The sequence below is a fragment of the Triticum aestivum genome, chromosome 7A (genome assembly GCF_018294505.1).
Source record: "Triticum aestivum cultivar Chinese Spring chromosome 7A, IWGSC CS RefSeq v2.1, whole genome shotgun sequence".
NCBI classification, from domain to species: domain Eukaryota; kingdom Viridiplantae; phylum Streptophyta; class Magnoliopsida; order Poales; family Poaceae; genus Triticum; species Triticum aestivum.
The window spans coordinates 234,225,836-234,248,659 of NC_057812.1; the positions used below are offsets into that span (position 1 = coordinate 234,225,836).

The 22,824-nt window shown below is 44.2% G+C and overlaps 2 protein-coding genes across 2 annotated transcripts; both read left to right on the top strand.

Annotated features, from left to right (window-relative positions):
• Positions 1–7,487: 7,487 nt before the first annotated feature.
• LOC123149976 (uncharacterized) lies at positions 7,488–12,544 on the top strand. Its single transcript, XM_044569767.1, has 2 exons — positions 7,488–8,156; positions 11,909–12,544. Exons 1-2 carry the CDS (start codon positions 7,723–7,725, stop codon positions 12,234–12,236), a joined length of 762 nt encoding a protein of 253 aa, XP_044425702.1. The 5' UTR covers positions 7,488–7,722; the 3' UTR covers positions 12,237–12,544.
• Positions 12,545–13,479: 935 nt separating this feature from the next.
• On the top strand, positions 13,480–14,879 carry LOC123151889 (heavy metal-associated isoprenylated plant protein 28). The gene is made up of 3 exons (XM_044571524.1): positions 13,480–13,617; positions 14,103–14,175; positions 14,420–14,879. The coding sequence occupies exons 1-3, from the start codon at positions 13,612–13,614 to the stop codon at positions 14,605–14,607; spliced, it is 267 nt and encodes an 88-aa protein (XP_044427459.1). The 5' UTR covers positions 13,480–13,611; the 3' UTR covers positions 14,608–14,879.
• Positions 14,880–22,824: the final 7,945 nt, after the last annotated feature.

The following is a 22,824-nucleotide window of genomic DNA, read 5'->3' on the forward strand; positions in this document are numbered from 1 at the left end:
CCTTGCAAAAGATGAAGGCCAGGGGGCCCACCAGCTGTCCACGAGGGTGGGGGGCGCGCCCCTACCTCGTGGGCCCCTTGGACCTCCTCCGACCTCAACTCCAACTCCATATATTTGGTTTCGGGGAGAAAAAAATCAAAGAGAAGAATTCATCGCGTTTTATGATACGGAGCCGCCGCCAAGCCCTAAAACCTCTCGGGAGGGCTGATCTAGAGTCCGTCCGGGGCTCCGGAGAGGGGAATCCATCGCCATCGTCATCATCAACCATCCTCCATCACCAATTTCATGATGCTCACCGCCGTGCGTGAGTAATTCCATCATAGGCTTGCTGGATGGTGATGGGTTGGATGAGATCTATCATGTAATCGGGTTAGTTTTGTTAGGGTTTGATCCCTAGTATCCACTATGTTCTGAGATTGATGTTGCTATGACTTTGCTATGCTTAATGCTTGTCACTAGGGCCCGAGTGCCATGATTTCAGATCTGAACCTATGTTTTCATCAATATATGAGAGTTCTTGATCCTATCTTGCAAGTCTATAGTCACCTATTATGTGTTATGATCCGTTAACCCTGAAGTGACAATAATCAGGATACTTACCGGTGATGACCATAGTTTGAGGAGTTCATGTATTCACTATGTGCTAATGCTTTGTTCCGGTACTCTATTAAAAGGAGGCCTTAATATCCCTTAGTTTCCATTAGGACCCCGCTGCCACGGGAGGGTAGGACAAAAGATGGCATGCAAGTTCTTTTCCATAAGCACGTATGAATATATTCGGAATACATGCCTACATTACATTGATGAACTGGAGCTAGTTCTGTGTCACCCTAGGTTATGATTGTTACATGATGAACCGCATCCGTCATAATTCTCCATCACCGATCCATTGCCTACGAGCTTTCCATATATTGTTCTTCGCTTATTTACTTTTCCGTTGCTATTGCTGTCATCATTACAAAATACCAAAAACTTTACTTTTGCTACTATTACCTTTTGCTACCGTTACCACTACTATCATATTATTTTGCTACTCAATACTTTGCTGCAGATATTAAGTTTCCAGGTGTGGTTGAATTGACAACTCAGCTGCTAATACTTGAGAATATTCTTTGGCTCCCCTTGTGTCGAATCAATAAATTTGGGTTGAATACTCTACCCTCGAAAACTGTTGTGATCCCCTATACTTGTGGGTTATCACTATCCAACATGCATCTAGTGTGTTAAGTTCATGGAGAAACTGAGTAATGCAATAAGAACAATGACATGATGTAGACAAAATCTATTTATGTAGAAATAGACCCCATCTTGTTATCCTTAATGGCAATAATACATACGTGTTGGTTCCCCTTCTGTCACTGGGATCAAGCACCGTAAGATCGAACCCATCACAAAGCACCTCCTCTCATTGCATGATAAATAGATCAAGTTGGCCAAACAAAACCCAAATATCGGAGAAGAAATACAAGGCTATAAGCAATCATGCATATAAGAGATCAAAGAAGACTAAATAACTTTCATGGATAAAAAGATAGATCTGATCATAAACTCAAAGTTCATCGGATCCCAACAAACACACTGCAAAAAGAGTTACATCATATGGATCTCCAAGAGACCGTTGTATTGAGAATCAAACGAGAGAGAGGAAGCCATCTAGCTACTAACTACGAACCCGAAGGTCTACAAAGAACTACTCACGCATCATCGGAGAGGCACCAATGGACATGATGAACCCCTCCGTGATGGTGTGTAGATTGGATCTGGTGGTTCTGGAACTTGCGGTGGCTGGAATTGATTTTCGTTGACTCCCCTAGGGTTTCTGGAATATTGGGGTATTTATAGAGTGAAGAGGCGGTTCGGGAGGCCACCAAGGTGGGCACGACCCACCTGGGCGTGCCTGGGGGGGCCAGGCGCGCCCTGGTGGGTTGTGCCCTCCTCGGGGCACCCCCTAGGTGCTTCCCCGTGCCACTGGATGTCTTCTGGTCCAAAAAAATCCACAAAAAGTTTCGCTGCATTTGGACTCCATTTGGTATTGATTTCCTGCGATGTAAAAAAATGCAAAAAACACCAATTGGCACTTGATACTATGTCAATAGATTAGTACAAAAAATGATATAAAATGATTGTAAAACATCCAAGAATGATAATATAACAACATGGAACAATAAAAAATTACCAACGTATATCAAGACCACACATGGTTTATTTTCGTGATATAAAGAAAGCTCTTTAGGTCCCACATGTCACCATCATCGTTTTCAAAACCGTTTGCTCCTAACGCAGGTACGTGGAGTGTAGTAAGTATTTATCAATTGAGTGCGAATGTGTGGGCATCATTAAATGGTTTGCGTTTCCATAGACCCACATGATTATGCGGAGAACATGGTTTCATCGACAAATACAACTCACATGTAAGTTACTCCAGACAATCAAACACTATATATGGCATCCCGTGTAGGCAAACACTTATGGTGGCATTGCAACTTTTATTAGAATTTAGTTTTCTTCCAACCAATGAAACTTACTATTTCCATGAAGTAGTGATGACATAGTTTCATGATAATTACAACTCACACATAAGCTAGTTGCTCTGGATAGTCGAACATCATATATGACATCGCATGTAGGCAAGCATTGATGAGTACATTGCATTCATCACTAGATTTATGTTTTCATCACACCAAAAGAATTTGCTATTTCATCGTACCGAGAGCACCCAAATACACAATACACCGAACCATGTGTTGGAGGGACAACGAAAATTATTTATAGCACTATTTACTCAAGCAAGATTTCATTTCCTGGAACCAAAACTTTGTTAGGTTTACATATAACTATGGATTTGGGGTAGCTTAATGATCACAGTTTCATCACATGAAAACATGCATACTGAGTTTTTTGGTGCTTTGCAACTTACTGCATCACATCTTTTACGTGGCGTGGAAACAACAATTTCTAACGTGCAAAGTATTTGTCGTTAGACAGTAAAGATGCCAGCAACATCACTGATTTTTGTTTCCATGCACCTGAATGATAGTGTGGAGAACACGATTTCTTCTATGAATACAAGTCACACGTAGGTTGCTCCATATAATCAAACACTATTTGTAGTGCCCCGTCAAGATGAGCACTTATGAAATTAATCCTTTAATGTACTTCCATTTCTATCCAGCAAAAGAAATGTTGTCATATAATTGAACTGAAGATGTCAAATAAACATGACACAAAAACACACGTGGAAGGCTCTAGGACGACCATGTGTAGCACCGTCTAGTAGACAAGACTTTCAGTTTCTAGCAACATAAACTTTTCTTTTGTTTTTGCTTGATATTGTGATACCTTCCTGCACACACCTATTGGAAAGAACTACATAATGAGCAAGAATCGGTGATCTGCTAGCATAGGAACAACGGGCTATGATGTATAGGCATTTGTCATAACACATAAACACTAGCAGTTGCGTGAGAAGGAATTTCTGTTCCCCTCGCCTCCAGATGCCGTCTCGGCACTAAGAGGTGGAGGGACCTTGCATCTGCAAGAAATGTACAATCTTCATTAGTATATAGTAGTCTTTGTGATTTTTTGCTAGGGATAATTGGTTTTATACCCTTAGTTGTGCCCACCTCGTCAGGATTGCCCCTAGTTTTTGAAAACACATGGTATTGCCCAACCCACTTTGGCGTCTTGTGCTTTTGCCCTTTGACTGTTTGACCGTCACTTTAAAAACTTCATAAATAATTCATACTAAATCATAAAATGGAAATCAAATACCAAAATGTTTGGAAAAACATCACCTGTATGTCAATGTCACTTGCATTCATGACAAAAGTGTTGGTAAGTGCCAATCTGAGTTTTAGCTCTTATATACCACCATGAAAAGTAAAATCTAAAAAAATTCAAAAAAAGTTGGTGGCAAAGAATGATAAATGTTTTAAGTGCTTGCCAAGTTTCATCAGGGAATGGCATTCATGGAAGTCGTGGCTTGGTTTTTTGCCACGGCTTCCATGAATGGCATTCCCTGATGAAACTTGGCAAGCACTTAAAACATTTTTCATTCTTTGCGACCATTTTTTTGAATTTTTATAGATTTTACAGTTCATGGTGGTATGATAAGAGCTAAAACTCAGATGGGCACTTACCAACACTTTTGTCATGAATGCAAGTGACATTGACAAACAGGTGATGTTTTCGGAACATTTTGTATATTTTTCTGATTTAGTACGAATTGGTTAGGAAGTTTTCAAAGTGATGGCCAAACGGTCAAAGAGCAAAACCACAAGACGCCAAAGTGGGTTGGGCAAGACCATGTGTTTTCAAAAATCAATTATCCCTTTTTGCTAATAAAATTACATTGGTTCCTTGTGGCGGTGCCATGGAGCTAGAGAGTTTTGTTTCTTCTCATAGCCAATTATTTGGGTCTGATTAGTTTATGTTACTGTGTCATGTTGATTTTATTGGTTTGATTTTCTATGGAGCTGGAATCTTTCCTCGACAGTATGGTGAAGATTTTATGGTTCGGCGATCTACACTTCCAGGGTATAATTGTTGGAGATATGCCCTAGAGGCAATCATGTGATGATGATATTTCCCTATGTATTCATGAGTCTTTTGTATTGTCATTGAACATCATCAGTTATATGTATCAATAAGTATGTGACTTGTTTGTGGAACTATATATTGTGTGATGATCGTTCTAATAGTCCCTAGTTGATAAGGTTATGCGGACATATATCCTTTGACTAGTATATGATTTGGTTGGTGAATATGTGTCACAAGTCATGTGCATGGAGATGCTATACCGACAGTATGGGTTTGGGGTTGGAGATCACCGAGATGGACTGGCCCACTTTGAGGCGCGGCGAGATATTGTCATATGTTAATTGCAAGTACAATGTATATGCCATGTCCTAGACCTAAGCTCATCGCATGTTCTTGGGATGAGGACCAACTCACTTAGGGTCTATCAAACGCTACTTCATGAGTTGTGACACATGACGTGATACATGGTTGACCAAGATGGGATTTGCCCCTCCTATAAGGAGAGATATTCTCTGTGCCCTCTTGAGTGATCAGATTCGGAAAGCATGGCCATGTGACTTGGGTTAAGTATTAACCCGGTTCAAGAATATGTATCACGGTTTCGAGAAGAGAGGTCGAGCTACGATAAGGGTGACAAGTACTCGCCTTGAGCTCAACAAGAAATATCGTGAGGCAAAAGGAATGTTGCATATAACACATTGTCAAGGCTCGTCAAATGACTTTACACACACATGGGAGTTGGCACGTTCTGCTAGAAGCCGCTAACAACTATCTACTCGGGTCATGTCCATGCGTACGTGAACCTATAGGGTCACACACTTAAGGGGTTGCAGCCCATTCGGATTGGATCCGAGTGGAAAATGGGAGCAGATTCCTAGTGGACCTCAAGTGTTGAGCCCACTTTGGAGGTGCATATAAAGGGGAGTGGGCGCACCTTTTAGGATTGATCGTTTTTGTCCCTCCACAGCCGCCAACATTCCCCACGCCCCTGGACCTAGTAGTCTGTTGCCCAACGCTGCTCCCCGTATGTGTTGTTACCTTAGAGGCATCGCAACTACGGTGCTTGGATGAATCGTTCGAGGGAACCGCAAGGAGCCGTCCGAGGGATCCACGAGGAGCTGTTCACAGGACTTCGTCTTTCGGGGGAGATCGCCATTCGCGGAACATCACTGTTCGTGGGAGATTGGCTGAGTGACTACACGCATCACCAACTCTACTTCGGCTGCGATGACCGCACCTCTAGTGGTAAACCTGATTCAATGATCTATTTCCAGCAACATGATCTTGGTTGCGCGGTAGAATTTTTTTATTTGGAGCTAGCGTAGCATATCGTGTGATCCAACAATAATCCCCGTCCCAAGTATGTTCATCGGTCAAGGCTTCTAATCTTTTTGGATGGACAACCCAAGGGGCTTTCAGAAACCTATGTTGGTAATCAAGTTCCTGCAGGTGCACAAGTTGCAGTGTTGCCGCTTCAGCACGATTACAGTTTCTTTACTGAAGTCTTGGTGGTATTTTATCTTGCAAAGTTTAATACCATAGAGAAGATGTCCCAAAATATTTTATTGTAAATCTTAGATGCAGGAGTTGCTTTGTAATTATTTGGAACTTGGATCCAAAACAATGTACATGTAATGGTTACAAGTATGAATAGAGTTACATGTGTTTCTTGTGCGTCCAATCCCATGCGTAAATCTCAAAGCGATGACGGCATGGCAATCCCTGTTCCATGCATCCTCTGGAGCGAATGACACAAACACACACTCCCATACACCCTCCCGAGCGAACGACCCCTTGTGTAGTATATGACACTCCTCTATCACGAAGCATGCCGTTCCATGGAAGCATGTATGACAACTTCTCTATGTAGCATGTCAATTTGCCATGTTGTAGCGTGGCAATTCTTGAACATGTGGGCAATTTCTCCTTCCCTTAGCCCGACAATTATCTCTTCTACAACATATCAAATCTCTCAAACACATGGCAATTTTATTTGTTGCAGCATGACAAATTTCTGAACCGTATGACAATTCTTTCTAGTACAACATATGGCAATTATTTCTTCTTAGCATGCAAATCTCACTGCTACAGCACGGTAAATCTATTTGTTATATCATGACAATTCTTAAAACGTTCTCCGAGAATGGTTATTGAGGGAGCACTCTTTGATGGCGCGTGGCTTAAATGGACCCTTTGTCATTTTTGAGTGTGAGATGTTGGCGCCGCTTAATGACTTTCTTTTGTATAAGCACCAACACACTTGTGTGTCTCGAAATATGCATTTCCTGCTTTATATATAAAGTCCAAATGGTCGATTCGATACAAAGCTGTGGAAAAACTTCACATACAAGCAAGCCAAAAGATAAAAACGACAACCGAGCGGTCGGCGAGAACGTCACCGACATGAACCGAGAATGAAAACATATCCATTTATGCGTGTTGCTAGCTCCAGATAATCACACAGGGTGTATGGCGTCCCGTATAGGCAAGCACTCATGAAGACAGTGCATCCTTACTGGACATCCGTTTCTACCCAGCCGAAAATTTTGCCATTTCTCGTCTACTCCCTGGCAGCAGTTAGTATCTAAAAAGAACAAAAAAAACACAGATACATGACAGGCAGACGGACGAGCATGTGGAGCACCATCCACTGGACTCGGGCTGTACTTCTATTTCTGGGCAGCATTAACATTTTTCCGTTTCCATTTTGACTACTCCACGTCTCCACATTCCTCTTCTACCGAAGAGGAAGCAGTTCACGAGCCTTCACAAAACACGCGCGGATGTGGCCCCGGCACGCAAGCAAAAGCCCTCGCGGGGCCCACGCGTCATCGGCAGGGGTTTCGAAACGGCCCGCATCGCACCGAACGAGCGCAGGTGCGTGGAGCGTTTATCACGGCCCGAGAAATATATTGGCGACGCCGAGCGGGCGAGAGAGAATCCCAACGCGGGCGGCCTCAGACCCCTCTCGTCTCGTCCACCTCCTCCTGCTCCCTCCCTCCTTCCTTCCTTCCCTTTATTTTCTTTCTTTCTTTCTTTCCTCTCCGGAAATCTCCCCGTCTTTTGATTCAAACAACGCACCAACAATCTCTCTCTGTCTGTCTCTCCCGCATAAACAACGCCAAGAGCCGTCCCCCCCTTGTCCCCTCGATAAACCCCTCCTCCTCCTCCGTCGGTCCGTCCATGGCGTCGTCGGCCGGTGGTGCAGGCGCGGGGGCTGCCGGCGGGGGCGGGGGCGGCAGGAGCAGGGACATAAGGCTGACGGTGCAGGAGGCGGCCAAGAAGCTGTCCCTGTGGCACACGGCCACGTTCCGCCCCATAACGACCCACGACGACCTGGAGCCCATCCTCGCCGCGGCCGGCTTCGTCGCGCTGCCTCTGCCGCCCCCGCCGGAGCCGCCCCAGGATCAGCAGCAGGTGCGCTGGCGGGAGTACGCCTTCCTGGGCTGCGGCGGCGGCGGCGGCGGCGGTAATGCGGTGGTGGGGTGGCTGGGCCCGCGGCCGCGGCTGCCGTACCCGCGCGTGGACGCGCTGCACATCCGCACGTACCAGGCCTTCCTCGGGGCCGTCGAGGTCTACCTCGGCGCCGCCCGTGTGCCCAACCTCTTCCACGTCAGGTTCGTGAGTATCCCTTGCCCCCTTTTTCTTTTCCGCTTATAATATTCGCACCAGAATAGGAAACCCGAACAGGGAGGGCTTGCAAAATATGTACGGGCATTATGCTTGGCCAATAAACCCATGAAAATTTGTCAGCAGCGTGCCCAGCTACGAGCTCAGTCCTCTGCCCCTGCTCCTGCGCCGCCCTACCCCAGTGTTTGTTCGGTTCCATTGACCCACTCGCTGCCAGTGCCAGGCCATCCTCACTCTCTGAAAATGATTACGGACACCGTCGTCTGGGTCTTCTGAAAAACTTCAAAAGGCGCACACCGCTCTGGGGCTGGGCCTCATCTTGCTGAAACGCACACCCTTGTTCCGGGGGAGTTACCGGTGAGGCTAAGCTTATTCCGTAAGCAAAGGATGCAGAGTAACTGTCTTGCACGGTCAAACACTACCGTATACGCTGGCTGTATTTATTCCAGATTAATCGCTTGGGCTTTCATCTAGAGGTTGACAAATCCCTTACGTGATCTTCCGGTTGCAAACAGAGCAGGGTCTTAGAGCCCTGCCAAACTGCTTGGCATCACTAACGACACAGCGTCCCGTGGATTGCAGTGCTCTGACCTTCTCATCCATTAGTGACCTATACGCTTGAGTTCCCAACACCGTGCCAAAGCTATAGGCCCTGCAAAGTCTACCGTTACCTCTGTCGGTCGCCGATAGGGGGTTTCTAGAAGAGTCCCTATGAGGGCAGGCGAAGACAGCGGCTGTGTTTTTTGAGCTCGCACGACGTGGTTACTGTTGATCCAGTTCAGGCCGCCCAAGATGACGTTGAGGGTCGCCACATTGGCACATTGTGGCCAACTGCCTGATGGCAATACGCCAATACCATGTCTTAGCTTGGACATGACACTTAACTATATCACATTCTTAATGCCATCTGATTGCCCTTGCTCCAAATAAAAAGCATACTATATGATCCAACAACTAAATTGGTAGGCCAACTTTGATATCTCAATGGATAAAGTATCAAAGAGACAAAATTTGTGGGAACTAAGGGGCTGTTTGGATGGTAGTTCTGATTTGTGGGAACTAAGGGGCAGTTCTGATTTCACGCCCGCTCACTAGCGAGACGGAAGCCTCTGATTCCCTTGCCAAAATATTAGCGCACCCCATTTTGGTACAGCTGACGCGGGCAGAATCCAAAAAGTCTCTAAAACAAAAAGAAACAATTCTATATATTAAAAAAAACTAGCTCCTAAGTGGCACCTATCGTATTTCATTATTTTGAGTATCATTGTACTCTTTTTGGAAATGTCATGTATTAAACTAACACACATGCTCTTCAAATTTATGGAAACTAACCATAAAAAAAAGGACCAATAGGGACTAGCCCATACAACATTTTATTAAGAAGAAACAACCAGACACATGCCCTGCGGAGCACAAGGCTCAAATGTGGGAGCCGGCCGCACACCACTAGCCAACTGGTCTGACACCCAGTTCTACCGAAACTCGTCATGGCTTATTGAACATATCACAATTTAAACCTTTGTCGGACAATATGTGGGGAAATGATCTCGATGAAATGTCGATAAAGGAAACAATTACATATATAATACTACAAATTAAGTAAGTTGGTTGTATTAACATATTTAGTATAATGTCAGTAAGTTGATTATATTTGAAAAAATAGATAAATTTAATGAAAAAATTGGGAATAAATATCGTACCAATTTGATCAATGTATGAAAGCCGGAGGATCAACTACTGCTCCAACAATCACCTCACTGAATTTATTTCAGTATTGAGTCCATATGGTCCTTGTCTTTGTCCGTGCACATGAGTTAATTGAGTTTTCATCAAGATTTTAACCCTATAATGCTCAACTCAAGGGACACACGTCTTGTTAAATAATTCTGCTGATTCAAGACACTAGTAGCAAAAAGGAAACTACTTAAGTATTTCAAGACAATGGGCAAATATTTAGGCATCATATTTATTTGCACAATGACTGATGATTAGACAAGACAATATGAGTAAATTTCTTTGAAGTTCTTGTTTTTATGCTTTGTACGTTAGTTTTGGGTCATATTTGATCATTCCAGGTTATGAGACTTATTGTCGGCCATGTTGGTGCCTACTATGGTGCAAATTAGAAGATTCTTAAGAATATGAAATTAATATACTAGGTATCATTTTGTTTTCAAACTGACAAGGACTCTATTACTAGATACTGGAAACGAAATTATCTCATACCAACTAAATATAAAGCCTACGGAGCGCCATTGTTTTTCAGTTATGTTGGGTACCTTTTTAATTCTACCCATATCTGAACATATATGATATTCAGCTTTTGTCGAAACCGAGACATGCTCCATTTGAAATAGAATATAAATCCAAAGTATTCCTAGATCAACAGTTGCCCATTTTTGTCTCTTACCAGTGTTTTTATTCCGTTCTGCAAAAACGGAAACTGGCTGTAAACCAGAAACCTAGGCGACCTCCGAAAAAAACCGATACCGTCCAAAAAGTTTTAATTTTTTTAATTTAAAAGACTAAGTAATGTCAAATGGCTACATATACCAAGATAGTCATAAGCAAGCACTTGTCGAAATGGTAGGCAGCGCTACCTATCATTCTTACGTCTCAGGTTCGATTACCCTTGTTTGCAATTTGAACTTTTTTTGCCTTATTCAAGCTTCCTAAAAAAATCGGTCGCGGTGCGTTAGGAAGTGATCGAACGCACGACCTTCGGTAGGTAAGTAAGCGAGCGGACCAATTCACCAGAAAGTACTTCATGTTCTCAATTGGTTAAAAATTATATATTTTGACGTTAAATGTTTTTGGATTGAAAAAAATCCGAAATTTCCGGAAATTTTCGAGAACCGGATTTTCCGGCCCCTCCCGGAAAAAAAATCGGAATAAAAAAAACCGTGCTCTTACCTCCTTTCTTATTATCCTTTTATGTATGATCTTCTAACTTTTCATGTCGAGAAAGCCATCTCATTCCACAGCCACCCATAGAGGTTGGATGATTGATGGTGTCACTTATACATGTATAGGTTTTGTGCACCCAAACTCCCCCCCCCCCCCCACCACCTTCTCAAACAAAAAAGGAAATTGATTGTTTGCAAATGCCAAAATGATGAAAATATTGAAAAGCTTTCAAGTTTTTTTTTGCAAATTTTAGAAGATATGTACTCCTTCCGTCCCATAATATAAGAACGTTTTTTATACTAGTGGAGTACATGTGATTTATATATGCACAAACACACAAGGATACAGAGCTAATATACCAACTCTATATTTAAGTACAGAACGCAGATGAACAATTTTTTTTGCTATAATAAATGTTTTTGTGCACTTAGTATTCCTGCATGTGCACTTGTATTGTTGGTTTTTTTCTTAAGTTCACAAAAATATTATTTCGAGGCAGAAGCAGGTGAGCTCGAGTGCAACTCGCAGCTACCACCAGCCCGCCATGTCATAGTGGTACATCCAGGCCTGGGTACATCCCAGTTGTAAATTATCACCTTCCTGTAAAGAAGACTATAAATATCTAGATCAACATGATTTTGAATTAGCATGACACACTTTCCTGTTATTTTCCTTTCAAATCTGATGACATGGCACAAACGTTGGATATATGTGATGAATGACCTGAGTTGATCTATGGTGATCAGTGTTTCCTTTTCCCCATGTGTTCCTTTCATGGAAGCTAACCTGAATAGAAGACTAAGTCTGATTATTTCATTTATCGTCCCCTCAGATGCATGCCGGTGACGACAAAGCAGGACAGGGTGTTCGACAAGGTCTTTCGGGCTATGAGGAACGACCAGGATGGTATCATCGTCTACCGGGACGGCACCCTTGACGAAGCCACCTTCGCCGCCGTCTGTAGTGAGCACACCCCCATCGAAGACGTCGGGTACCACGTCATCCCTGGCAGTGTTTGCAGCGAGTTCGGCTACCTTCGGCATAGCAAGATCCATGGTGGCAACTTCGACGAGGAGACCTGCAAGGGCTGCCCAGGCCATAAGGATGTCGTCCGGCTCAAGGACCTCTCCCCCAGATCCTGCAGAAACATGTGGGTCTAGGCGAGATTGGTCTCGAGGATTTCCGTTATGATCGATGGAGATGAAGAAATCCGTTCTGAAAAGTAGATGAGGAGAATTAGCCAGCTAGTGGCTTGTTAGCGAGGCTTGAGACCGGCGGATGATATATGGTGGTGGCTGTTGTGTTGTGCCTATTGATTCGTTTTTTTCCATGTTTTGTGTGGTCTGCTGTATGCCTGCATCATAAGGCAATAAGTTTTTTCAGCACAATAAGGTTTATAGAAATGTCTGTAGCTGGATTTGTGATCAGGAAGAAAATAAGAAAAAACCTAGTGGTTACCATTTAGACATTTACAGTTATATGCTATCTATCTAATTCTTCTGTGTTTATCTCTGATCATTTTGAGGCCCCATGCATCGGTTCAATGGTTCAACAGTTTGTTAACAGGTGTAATTACTCTGCTGATGAGGCAGCTTTTTGCTGGATTGCATCATTAGCCTTTTCTCTGAAGTGGCTTTGCATTGTTAGATTGGAATCAATTGAAAGCAAACAATTGACTACCGTTCAGCATGTAGAACAAAATGAAGATGAAGTGATGATTTCAGAGCCCATGATCTCTGCTAGCTTATCATGCCGGCGAAGCCAAGGCAAGAAATACCAAACTTGCACCGTGGTCCATTTGCTGTCGATCTCACACGGCTCCTCTTTAATTTTCCATCCCATGGCTTCTTTTACCTTTTGCGCTTTTGCTCTTTTTGTAACCATTTGGTCCGTCCTGCAGATCTCCAGACATTCCAAACTGTATTCCAGGTCCAGCTAGCCAGGGGACACCTCAAAAGCAAGCTTAGCAGCTTGGACTCGTCAATGGCGTCCATGTCATCACCAGGCCAAGATCCCCTACGACCAATAGCTCTTTCTTGAACCAGAACCAGATCGATCTGTGTATGTGACTGTAGGTAGCACATGGTGATATGAAACGCCGAAAGTGACATGCACATATTTTTGCACCACCTAGATGCAACTGATCAAGGCTGAAATCAACATTGAGAGCTGAGCTTGGAGATTACTAAACTGTCTAGCAGCAGTTAGTGAGACACCTAGCTAGGCCTCGATCGGTACGATCGACCACCGGTCGCGCTCTTCTCCATGTAGACCTAAGCCCCCTTTAGTAAAGCAGCTTAGCTAGGTCTTGTAGCTAATAGCTTCAAAACACCAGGGAATCTCTTGGGCACTACTCTTTAACCTTTTCCCTTCATCACATCCTGCCGGTGGCTCTTTTTGCTTTTGCCAAACTTGTTCACCTGCTGCTTCTGCTATAAGAGCCCTGCACCGCCGGCCTCATCTTGGTCCCTTCTTCTTCCTCTTCTTCCCATCGTCTCAAAAGTGGTGTACGCAAGATCGATCGTCGGTTCATCCATGGAGGTATGGCTTGTTACTTAATTAATCGCACTCTGATCGCAATCTAAATGTGCCTCTTTTGGTTGTTGTTCATTTAGAGGTTGTAATTCAGGGAGATTCCATTAGTTTCTACTTTCTCTCTATGAAATGATGCCGTGATGATGAACATGCGTTTTTCAAGATGAATGTGCTATATGTACCCTTTTAAACATTGCATTTGGGCATTTGGCAACAATATATCTATAGCAATAATGCATGTTGATTGCAAGTTTAATATGGCTCATATCACTCTACACAGCCCTGAAAAACATCATAGAATAGGTGGGCAGGTTAATTACTACTTCTACCTGTCTCACAACATATTCATGCAAAAAGAAACTAAGAGAACTATTAGTGAAAAAAAACATTGCCCAATGTATATTTTTCATGTACTTTTTCTCATGATGATCGAGTGCATGTGCATGCATGCGTAACCTGCGCTCATTCCCTGATTTCCCCCATGCACGCAGAGCACCGAGCTGAAAGTGGAGATGGTGGCGCTGCATGAGAAGAGGGTACGGAAATGCCTGTCCAAAGTGAAAGGTAAAAACTCTCGTAAACTAAAGTCATTTCATTGCACCCATCACCCATCCATGGAGAGATCTGAACAACCTGATGATGCGTCGATCCTTTCTCCTTTTAACAAAGCTAGCCATGGATGGATGCCTTTCTCACTGTAGCTAGCTATGGTTGAATGATCGGCTTGGTTGTGTGTGCAATGACCAGAGAAGCAATAAAACTCTTCCTCTATCTCACAAATGGTTGATGGATTGGTGTATGCGTGCAGGGGTGGAGAGGGTGGAGGTGGAGGGGAGCATCCAGAAGGTAGTGGTGACCGGGTATGCGAACCGGAACAAGATCCTCAAGGCGCTCAGGAGGGTGGGGCTCAGGGTGGAGCTCTGGTCGCCGCGGAACGAGCTGCTCAGCGCTTACGCCGCCGGGAGCTTCGCCTTCAACAACTACGGCTTCTTCTGATCTCATCCGATGAGATGCATGCTAGTTGCATGATGATGTCGGCGACGTTGAACGACCATGTATAAACTGGATCGAATCTGGGAGCTTGCTTGGTGTTTCTTCTTTCTGTTTTTGCTTTATTATATGCTTCGGATGGTTTCTTCTTCCTCTCACGTGTATATATATGTCACATTTTTTTTTCTACTTTGGGGGTGGTCAACCAGGCATATGTGTAAGATGTCATAAAAAAGATGTCCTCAAGGCATGGGATTAAGTTTGGTGGCAAAGATGCATGATGCAAGATTCCTGTGTTACCATGTTGAGAGATCGGTGTGGTTGCTTGATCCACACAACCAATCACAGGAAAGAAAAGTAGAAAAGAGATTATCCAAATCCGTTACTCAAATGTATTTTTTGTGCGGTTACCTAATTTTTTTATGAAATCACTAAAAACCTGACGTCGGATTTTTAGTGATTGGGATCGAATGTACCCTGGACCATTGGATCCAAACACGAATCTTAGTGCAGGTGAGACTAGCCATGTCATGGATTTCTTTCGTTTGGAAAAGCAAGGGCCGATCGCGAACACTTCCATCTCGTTTATCCATTTCTCTCCTCTCACCCGGTGCCCACCCCCATGCAAACCGCCACTGCGACAAGGCTGCCATGCGCCGGCGGCTGCGTCGTTCCTATGGTGGGCGGGCAGCGGAGAAGAGCTCCACCGGACCCAATATCGGGGTGTCGTGCAGTGAAGGTGAGACGGGCTGCGATGTCCTCGCTGGCATCGCGGATTGAGGCATGGGCGAGGAGGTGGAGGGAGATTTTTCCTAAATAGTACTTCGGAATGCCGAAGTTTGAATTGTGTACAACGATAAGCTTATCTTGAAATGTTTGGCTTTATCGTCTGTTTTGTTTATTTTGACTCACGTGCGACCGTTTAAATACTAAAAGTGGCCAGCCGTAGGCTTCCTTTCCATTGTATATAATACAAGGGGTGTTTCTACAACATTTGAACTCTTAACCGACCTCTCGGTGCCTAGAGGCAGTATATGTTAGTAGAAACTAGACAATCGGACTATTTCGGCTTTACAACTTTCACTTAGTCATAGGAGCTTAACTATGGGGGCGAGTAACTAGCCCCCGGATGTTGAAGTGGTTGGCCGTGCCGAGGTTAAACCATTAATCACTTCAGCTCATTTGACAAGAGCCCATCGTTTGACACCGATAACTTCTATCGATTTGTATTTTGACACAGTCATCGGATCGCTGACCAGTTTGCGCCTATCATGACAATCAGTTTTTGGTTTTCTTCACTAAGGCACTTTAACCATTTGAGCTGGAAGCGCAACCGCAATGGTTCTCCCTTTACACCCTTAGCCGAACAATGAGGAAACATAAGGGGTAAGCATAGGAGCCGGACAACCCAACTATTGACCAAAGACATAATTCAAAATCGATGCATATAATGCAATATCCGAGACGTCAAATACTTTTACGTGAGTATTGGAATGAATATTTGGGCAGGCTTGTAAATACGAGCCCCCGGTCAAAAACCAATGAGTTTTGGGAAAATATTGTCCTTGGCTAAGAGGCATAATGAAAGAAAAATTCATAACAAAAATAGATGCGCGGCGACCGCAAAAGGTCTATTTTCTCTTTGATTTATAAGATCAAGCCATACATGCCGACCTCATCAAAGAAACTTTGAAAGATACATAAAGATATATATAAGAGGGAGGGTTTATACATGGCATCTGTAGTTGGGTTTATCGTCCTTGCTTTGCCCTGTCGCATGTCTGCGCTTCCGTGCTGTTTACCAGCTCTTCCTTGTCTATCGTAATGTTCATCTGTACTGCATGCTAAATTGTTGATGCTGTGCCTGACGCATTCGAATGGCGGATCCTTTGAAGAGGTTGTAGCAAGTAGCCATGGTCGAACAACTTGATGCTTTTGTTGAAGCCATTCCTGATGGGCCTATGACAGTGCCCTGAGAATAACCAGGATGTAGTTGGGCCGCCATCCGGTTGAGCCGAGCGGTATGCCCTCTCATTGTGCTCCACAACCTCCCCCCCCCCATGGAATTTTAAGTGCAAAGTTGTAAACCGAAGGTACATAGTCCTCAGTCAGCGAGGGAGAGCCGTGGAGTGCTTACCCCTATTTGGGGGTACGACCTGACTGTCGGGAGGGTAAAGAAACACCTCTGATATGCTTTGAAGAGCCCAGCTCGTTTACAATGGCGAGGGTCTTTGACGGAGTGATTTCCCATCATATCCTTCGGTAGGGTTCATGACGAGACTGGAAGTACCGAAACAGAGTCTGCACACATAGTTTACCCAGGTTCAGGCCTCCGAAGAGTAACACCCTACATCCTGCTTTGTTTTGGTATTCATTGTGAGGGGATACCTCGTGGATAGGATTACAATGGTGTATGATATGTCTACCAAGAGTTTTTTCTAGATTGGATCCCTAATGAGGGACTTAGACCTCCCTTTATATAGACATGAGAGGTCTAGGGTTTATATGGAGAAGATACCAGATCGATCTGGCCATCGCCGCTTGTCTTGGGGCATACCTTAGCCCGCCCTCCCCTTCTTAGGGTTCCTGGATGCTCTCTGGGCCTGGTGGGCCCTGGTCGAAGTCGAGGTCGTGCTCCTTTATGTTAGGCACCCTGGGTCTAGGACTCTGTCAGTAGCCCCCGAGCATGGCGGAGGTTGCAAGCATCTGGGCTCAGAGATCTCCGTCGGGCTCTTCTTCTCGTGCCTCCGGCCTCTTGAACTCCCTGCTGGGAAGTCCTCTCCTTCCTTGCGTTGGTGATGCCACTGTGTCATTTTTGCATGATTAGGCCGAACATAGCCTACCGGGTTGGCCCACTGATCGTGTGGTTATCGTCTCGGGCACGGTTTGTGTTCCAGCCTCCTTAAATACAACGGTCATGCAACCATATCGGGGTTCGCCTCTGTTGGGTAATGTTGCATGGAAAACAAAAAATTTCTATGCGCATGCAAGATCTATCCATGGAGATGCATAGCTACGAGAGGGGAGAGTGTGTCTACGTACCCTCATAGACCGTTAAGCGGAAGCGTTTATCAACACGTTGATGTAGTCGAACACCTTCGTGATCCAACCAAACAAGTACCGAACGTATGGCACCTCCGTGTTCAGCACACGTTCAGCTCGATGACGTCCTCGCCTTCTTGATCCAACAAGATGGGTGAAGTAGTAGATGAGTTTCGGCAGCACGACGGCGTGGTGCCGGTGATGGTGAACTTGTTCCCACAGGGCTTCGCCGATCACTACAGAAAATTGGACGGAGGATGAAACTGTGGAGAGGGGCACCACACACGGATAAGAGATTGGTGTGGGTTGTGTGGCTCCCCTCCCTCATATATACAGACGGTCTATTCTGCTAATATTAGCAGAATAACTATTCTGCACATCACTTCGGCACTGCACGCTCAACAGAAGCGCACTGCATCATTTTGACGACGAGCACTGCAATAGAGACTAGTGAACTTCTCGTCAGAAAAAACTGCACGCGTTATTTTTTCAGTACTATTTTTGCTCTAATTTTTTAACCGTTTATCGGAATGAGGCGTGTAATATACCATTGGAAAGCTATGGATTAGGCGCAACTTCGACATGTTGAATACTTTTCGAGATTCACACGGTTTAAGAGCAGTTTTGAAAATAGTGCGGCGGATGACGAGTGGCAGCGAGCGTTTTTTCGTGTTTTTTTTCTAAACCGCTTGTTGGAATGAAGCAAATGATACGCCTTTGGATAGATATCGTCGAGGCGCATATTTTTCATATATAAATCTTTCTCTAATTCATTACGGTTTAATAGCAGTTTCAAATTTACAAAATCGCGGAACTCTGTTTTTTCAATTTTTTTGAAATTTTCGGTACTGTTTTTGCTCCAGTTTTCTAACCGTTTGTCGAAACGAGACATATGATACGCCGTTGAAAAGCTACGGACAAGGCGCAACTTTCATATGTTGAAATGGTTTTGAGATTTCTTACGTATTTTAGTTAATTTTGAAAATCGTGCGGCTGACTTCGAGAGGCAGTGGCTGTTTTTTCGCGAAATTTTTACAAACGGCTGGTCAGAATAATTCAAATCATACGCTGTTGGAAAGATATCGACGAGATGCAACTTTTTCATGTAGAACACTCTCTCTAATACCTTACGGTTTAAGAGCAGTTTCGATTTTACCGAAAAGCGGACACTCTGTTCTTCGCGAGACCAAAATCGTCATATTTACTGCATCGGACAAAAGAACGCATTGCTTCAGACGAAATACCGCACTTCATTAGATGGTCAAGGGCACTGCATGGTTTATTTTTGTTTAGACGTATTTTTTCTCGGACGGGGAAAGAAGAACGCACTGCTTCAGACGGAATACCGCACGTCATTAGATGGGCAAGTGCACTGCATGGTTTTTTTTGTGGGACGTAAATTTTTCCAAACGAGGTGGGGTGTACTTCTTTAGACTGAAACCTACACTTCATCAGACATACAAGTGCACTGCATGATTTTTTTTTGTGAGACGTAAATTTTCCCAAACGAGGTGGAGTGCACATCATGTCGAGTGTTGGTGAACCATAATACTATGAAAAGTGAACCTCGAGATTACCAAAAGTGAACCGCATGTGTTTTCCCTAAGTTTTTTCATACTTATTTTTTTACACACGTAGACCAAGCAAGTGGATCACATGGACTGAGCGAGTGAACTATATCTAATAAGAAGTGAGCTTCTTTTGAGATGTTTTTGTTTCTGTTTAACTTCTTTTTGTAAACTCATCTCAACTACATGATCAATGTTTGTGAGCTGCATGGATGGGGCAAGTAAACTACATTAAAAATTATTTTGCATCAAAAGAATGTTATCTCCCACCAACATTCTTTGAATAATTTAACAAACAAGTTAACCGCAAAACATAAACAAAGTAAGGCACAACCGAGCTAACAAAATTGCACTGTCTATGGCCCCTCATGATCCTCATAGACACAATACATCCATCCATTGGTTTGCACAGACACACACATATATACATAGAAAATAAGCACTGGCAAGATCAAAAGAAAATGGACTTCGTAAGTTAACTACATGATTCGTCAACTAGCATCAGCAAGTTTTTTAGTCCGACTATGCAGTGCACTTCGTTTCTCTTTTTTGCTGCTTCTTGGCTTCTCTCCTCCAAAAGAAATTAAATAGAAACTGTAGCAATTAACAAAGCGGACTGCAGGGCCGAGCATCAGCACTGCAGCTGATAACCTGTGCGTGCAAACAAGGCCTTCTGATAATTTTTGGTGCGCACCCAAGCTCTTCAACGCGCGCATAGCAGGACCGCGCGCCCGACGCTGACGAACTACACACCGGAGGTGATCTACAGGCAACCCAAATGCATCGCCCACAAACTGCCGCGGCGGGCTGCATTCACCAATTTGTTGGGTTTCGTAGTAATTTCAAAAAATTTCCTACGCTCACGCAAGATCATAGTGATGCATAGCAACGAGAGGGGAGAGTATGATCTATGTACCCTTGTAGATCGACAACGGAAGCGTTTGGTTGATGTAGTCGTACGTCTCCACGGCCCGACCGATCAAGCATCGAAACTACGGCACCTCCGAGTTCTAGCACACGTTCAGCTCGATGACGATCCCCGGACTCCGATCCAGCAAAGTGTCGGGGAAGAGTTCCGTCAGCACGACGACGTGGTGACGATCTTGATGTACTACCGTCGCAGGGCTTCGCCTAAGCACCGCTACAATATTATCGAGGACTATGGTGGAAGGGGGCACCACACACGGCTAAGAATATGATCACGTGGATCAACTTGTGTCTCTAGGGGTGCCCCTGCCTCCGTATATAAAGGTTCAAGGGAGGGGGGCCGGCCGGCCAAGGTGTGGCGCGCCAGGAGGAGTCCTACTCCTTCTGGGAGTAGGACTCCCCCCCTTTCCTAGTTGGAATAGGATTCGTGGAGGGGGGGGGAAGAGGAGAGAGAGGAGGAAGGGGGCCCTGCCCCCTCTCCTTGTCCAATTCGGACCAAGGGGGGGAGGGGCGCGCGGCCCATCTCTGGCCACCTCTCCTCTCTTCCACTAAGACCCACTAAGGCCCATATACCTCCCGGGGGGTTCCGGTAACCTCCCGGTACTCCGGTAAAATCCCGATTTCACCCGGAACACTTCCGATATCCAAACATAGGCTTCCAATATATCAATCTTTATGTCTCGACCATTTCGAGACTCCTCGTCATGTCCGTGATCACATCCGGGACTCCGAACAACCTTCGGTACATCAAAATGCATAAACTCATAATATAACTGTCATCGTAACCTTAAGCGTGCGGACCCTATGGGTTCGAGAACAATGTAGACATGGCCGAGACACGTCTCCGGTCAATAACCAATAGCGGAACCTGGATGCTCATATTGGCTCCTACATATTCTACGAAGATCTTTTATCAGTCAGACCGCATAACAACATACGTTGTTCCCTTTGTCATCGGTATGTTACTTGCCCGAGATTCGACCGTCGGTATCCTATACCTAGTTCAATCTCGTTACCGGCAAGTCTCTTTACTCGTTCTGTAATACATCATCCCGCAACTAACTCATTAGTTGCAATGCTTGCAAGGCTTAAGTGATGTGCATTACCGAGAGGGCCCAGAGATACCTCTCCGACAATCGAAGTGACAAATCCTAATCTCGAAATACACCAACCCAACATGTACCTTTAGAGACACCTGTAGAGCTCCTTTATAATCACCCAGTTACATTGTGACGTTTGGTAGCACACAAAGTGTTCCTCTGGCAAACGGGAGTTGCATAATCTCATAGTCATAGGAACATGTATAAGTCATGAAGAAAGCAATAGCAACATACTAAACGATCGGGTGCTAAGCTAATGTAATGGGTCATGTCAATCAGATCATTCAACTAATGATGTGATCCCGTTAATCAAATAACAACTGTTTGTCCATGGTTAGGAAACATAACCATCTTTGATTAACGAGCTAGTCAAGTAGAGGCATACTAGTGACACTCTGTTTGTCTATGTATTCACACATGTATTATGTTTCCGGTTAATACAATTCTAGCATGAATAATAAACTTTTATCATGATATAAGGAAATAAATAATAACTTTATTATTGCCTCTAGGGCATATTTCCTTCAGTCTCCCACTTGCACTAGAGTCAATAATCTAGATTACACAGTAATGATTCTAACACCCATGGAGCCTTGGTGCTGATCATGTTTTGCTCGTGGAAGAGGCTTAGTCTACGGGTCTGCAACATTCAGATCCGTATGTATCTTGCAAATCTCTATGTCTCCCACCTGGACTAGATCCCGGATGGAATTGAAGCGTCTCTTGATGTGCTTGGTTCTCTTGTGAAATCTGGATTCCTTCGCCAAGGCAATTGCACCAGTATTGTCACAATAGATTTTCATTGGACCCGATACACTAGGTATGACACCTAGATCGGATATGAACTCCTTCATCCAGACTCCTTCATTCGCTGCTTCCGAAGCAGCTATGTATTCCGCTTCACACGTAGATCCCGCCACGACGCTCTGTTTAGAACTGCACCAACTGACAGCTCCACCGTTTAATGTAAACACGTATCCAGTTTGCGATTTAGAATCGTCCGGATCAGTGTCAAAGCTTGCATCAACGTAACCATTTACGATGAGCTCTTTGTCACCTCCATATACGAGAAACATATCCTTAGTCCTTTTCAGGTACTTCAGGATGTTCTTGACCGCTGTCCAGTGATCCACTCCTGGATTACTTTGGTACCTCCCTGCTAGACTTATAGCAAGGCACACATCAGGTCTGGTACACAGCATTGCATACATGATAGAGCCTATGGCTGAAGCATAGGGAACATCTTTCATCTTCTCTCTATCTTCTGCAGTGGTTGGGCATTGAGTCCGACTCAACTTCACACCTTGTAACACAGGCAAGAACCCTTCCTTTGCTTGATCCATTTTGAACTTCTTCAAAATCTTGTCAAGGTATGTGCTTTGTGAAAGTCCAATTAAACGTCTTGATCTATCTCTATAGATCTTTATGCCTAATATGTAAGCAGCTTCACCGAGGTCTTTCATTGAAAAACTCTTATTCAAGTATCCCTTTATGCTATCCAGAAATTCTATATCATTTCCGTTCAGTAATATGCCATCCACATATAATATCAGAAATGCTACAGAGCTCCCACTCACTTTCTTGTA

Coding starts and splice junctions, on each gene's coding strand:
- LOC123149976 (XM_044569767.1), top strand. CDS start 7,723: ATGGCGTCGTCGGCCGGTGGTGCAGGCGCGGGGGCTGCCGGCGGGGGC. Junction 8,157..11,908: donor CCCAACCTCTTCCACGTCAG/GTTCGTGAGTAT, acceptor TCGTCCCCTCAG/ATGCATGCCGGTGACGACAA.
- LOC123151889 (XM_044571524.1), top strand. Junction 14,176..14,419: donor ATGCCTGTCCAAAGTGAAAG/GTAAAAACTCTC, acceptor GTATGCGTGCAG/GGGTGGAGAGGGTGGAGGTG.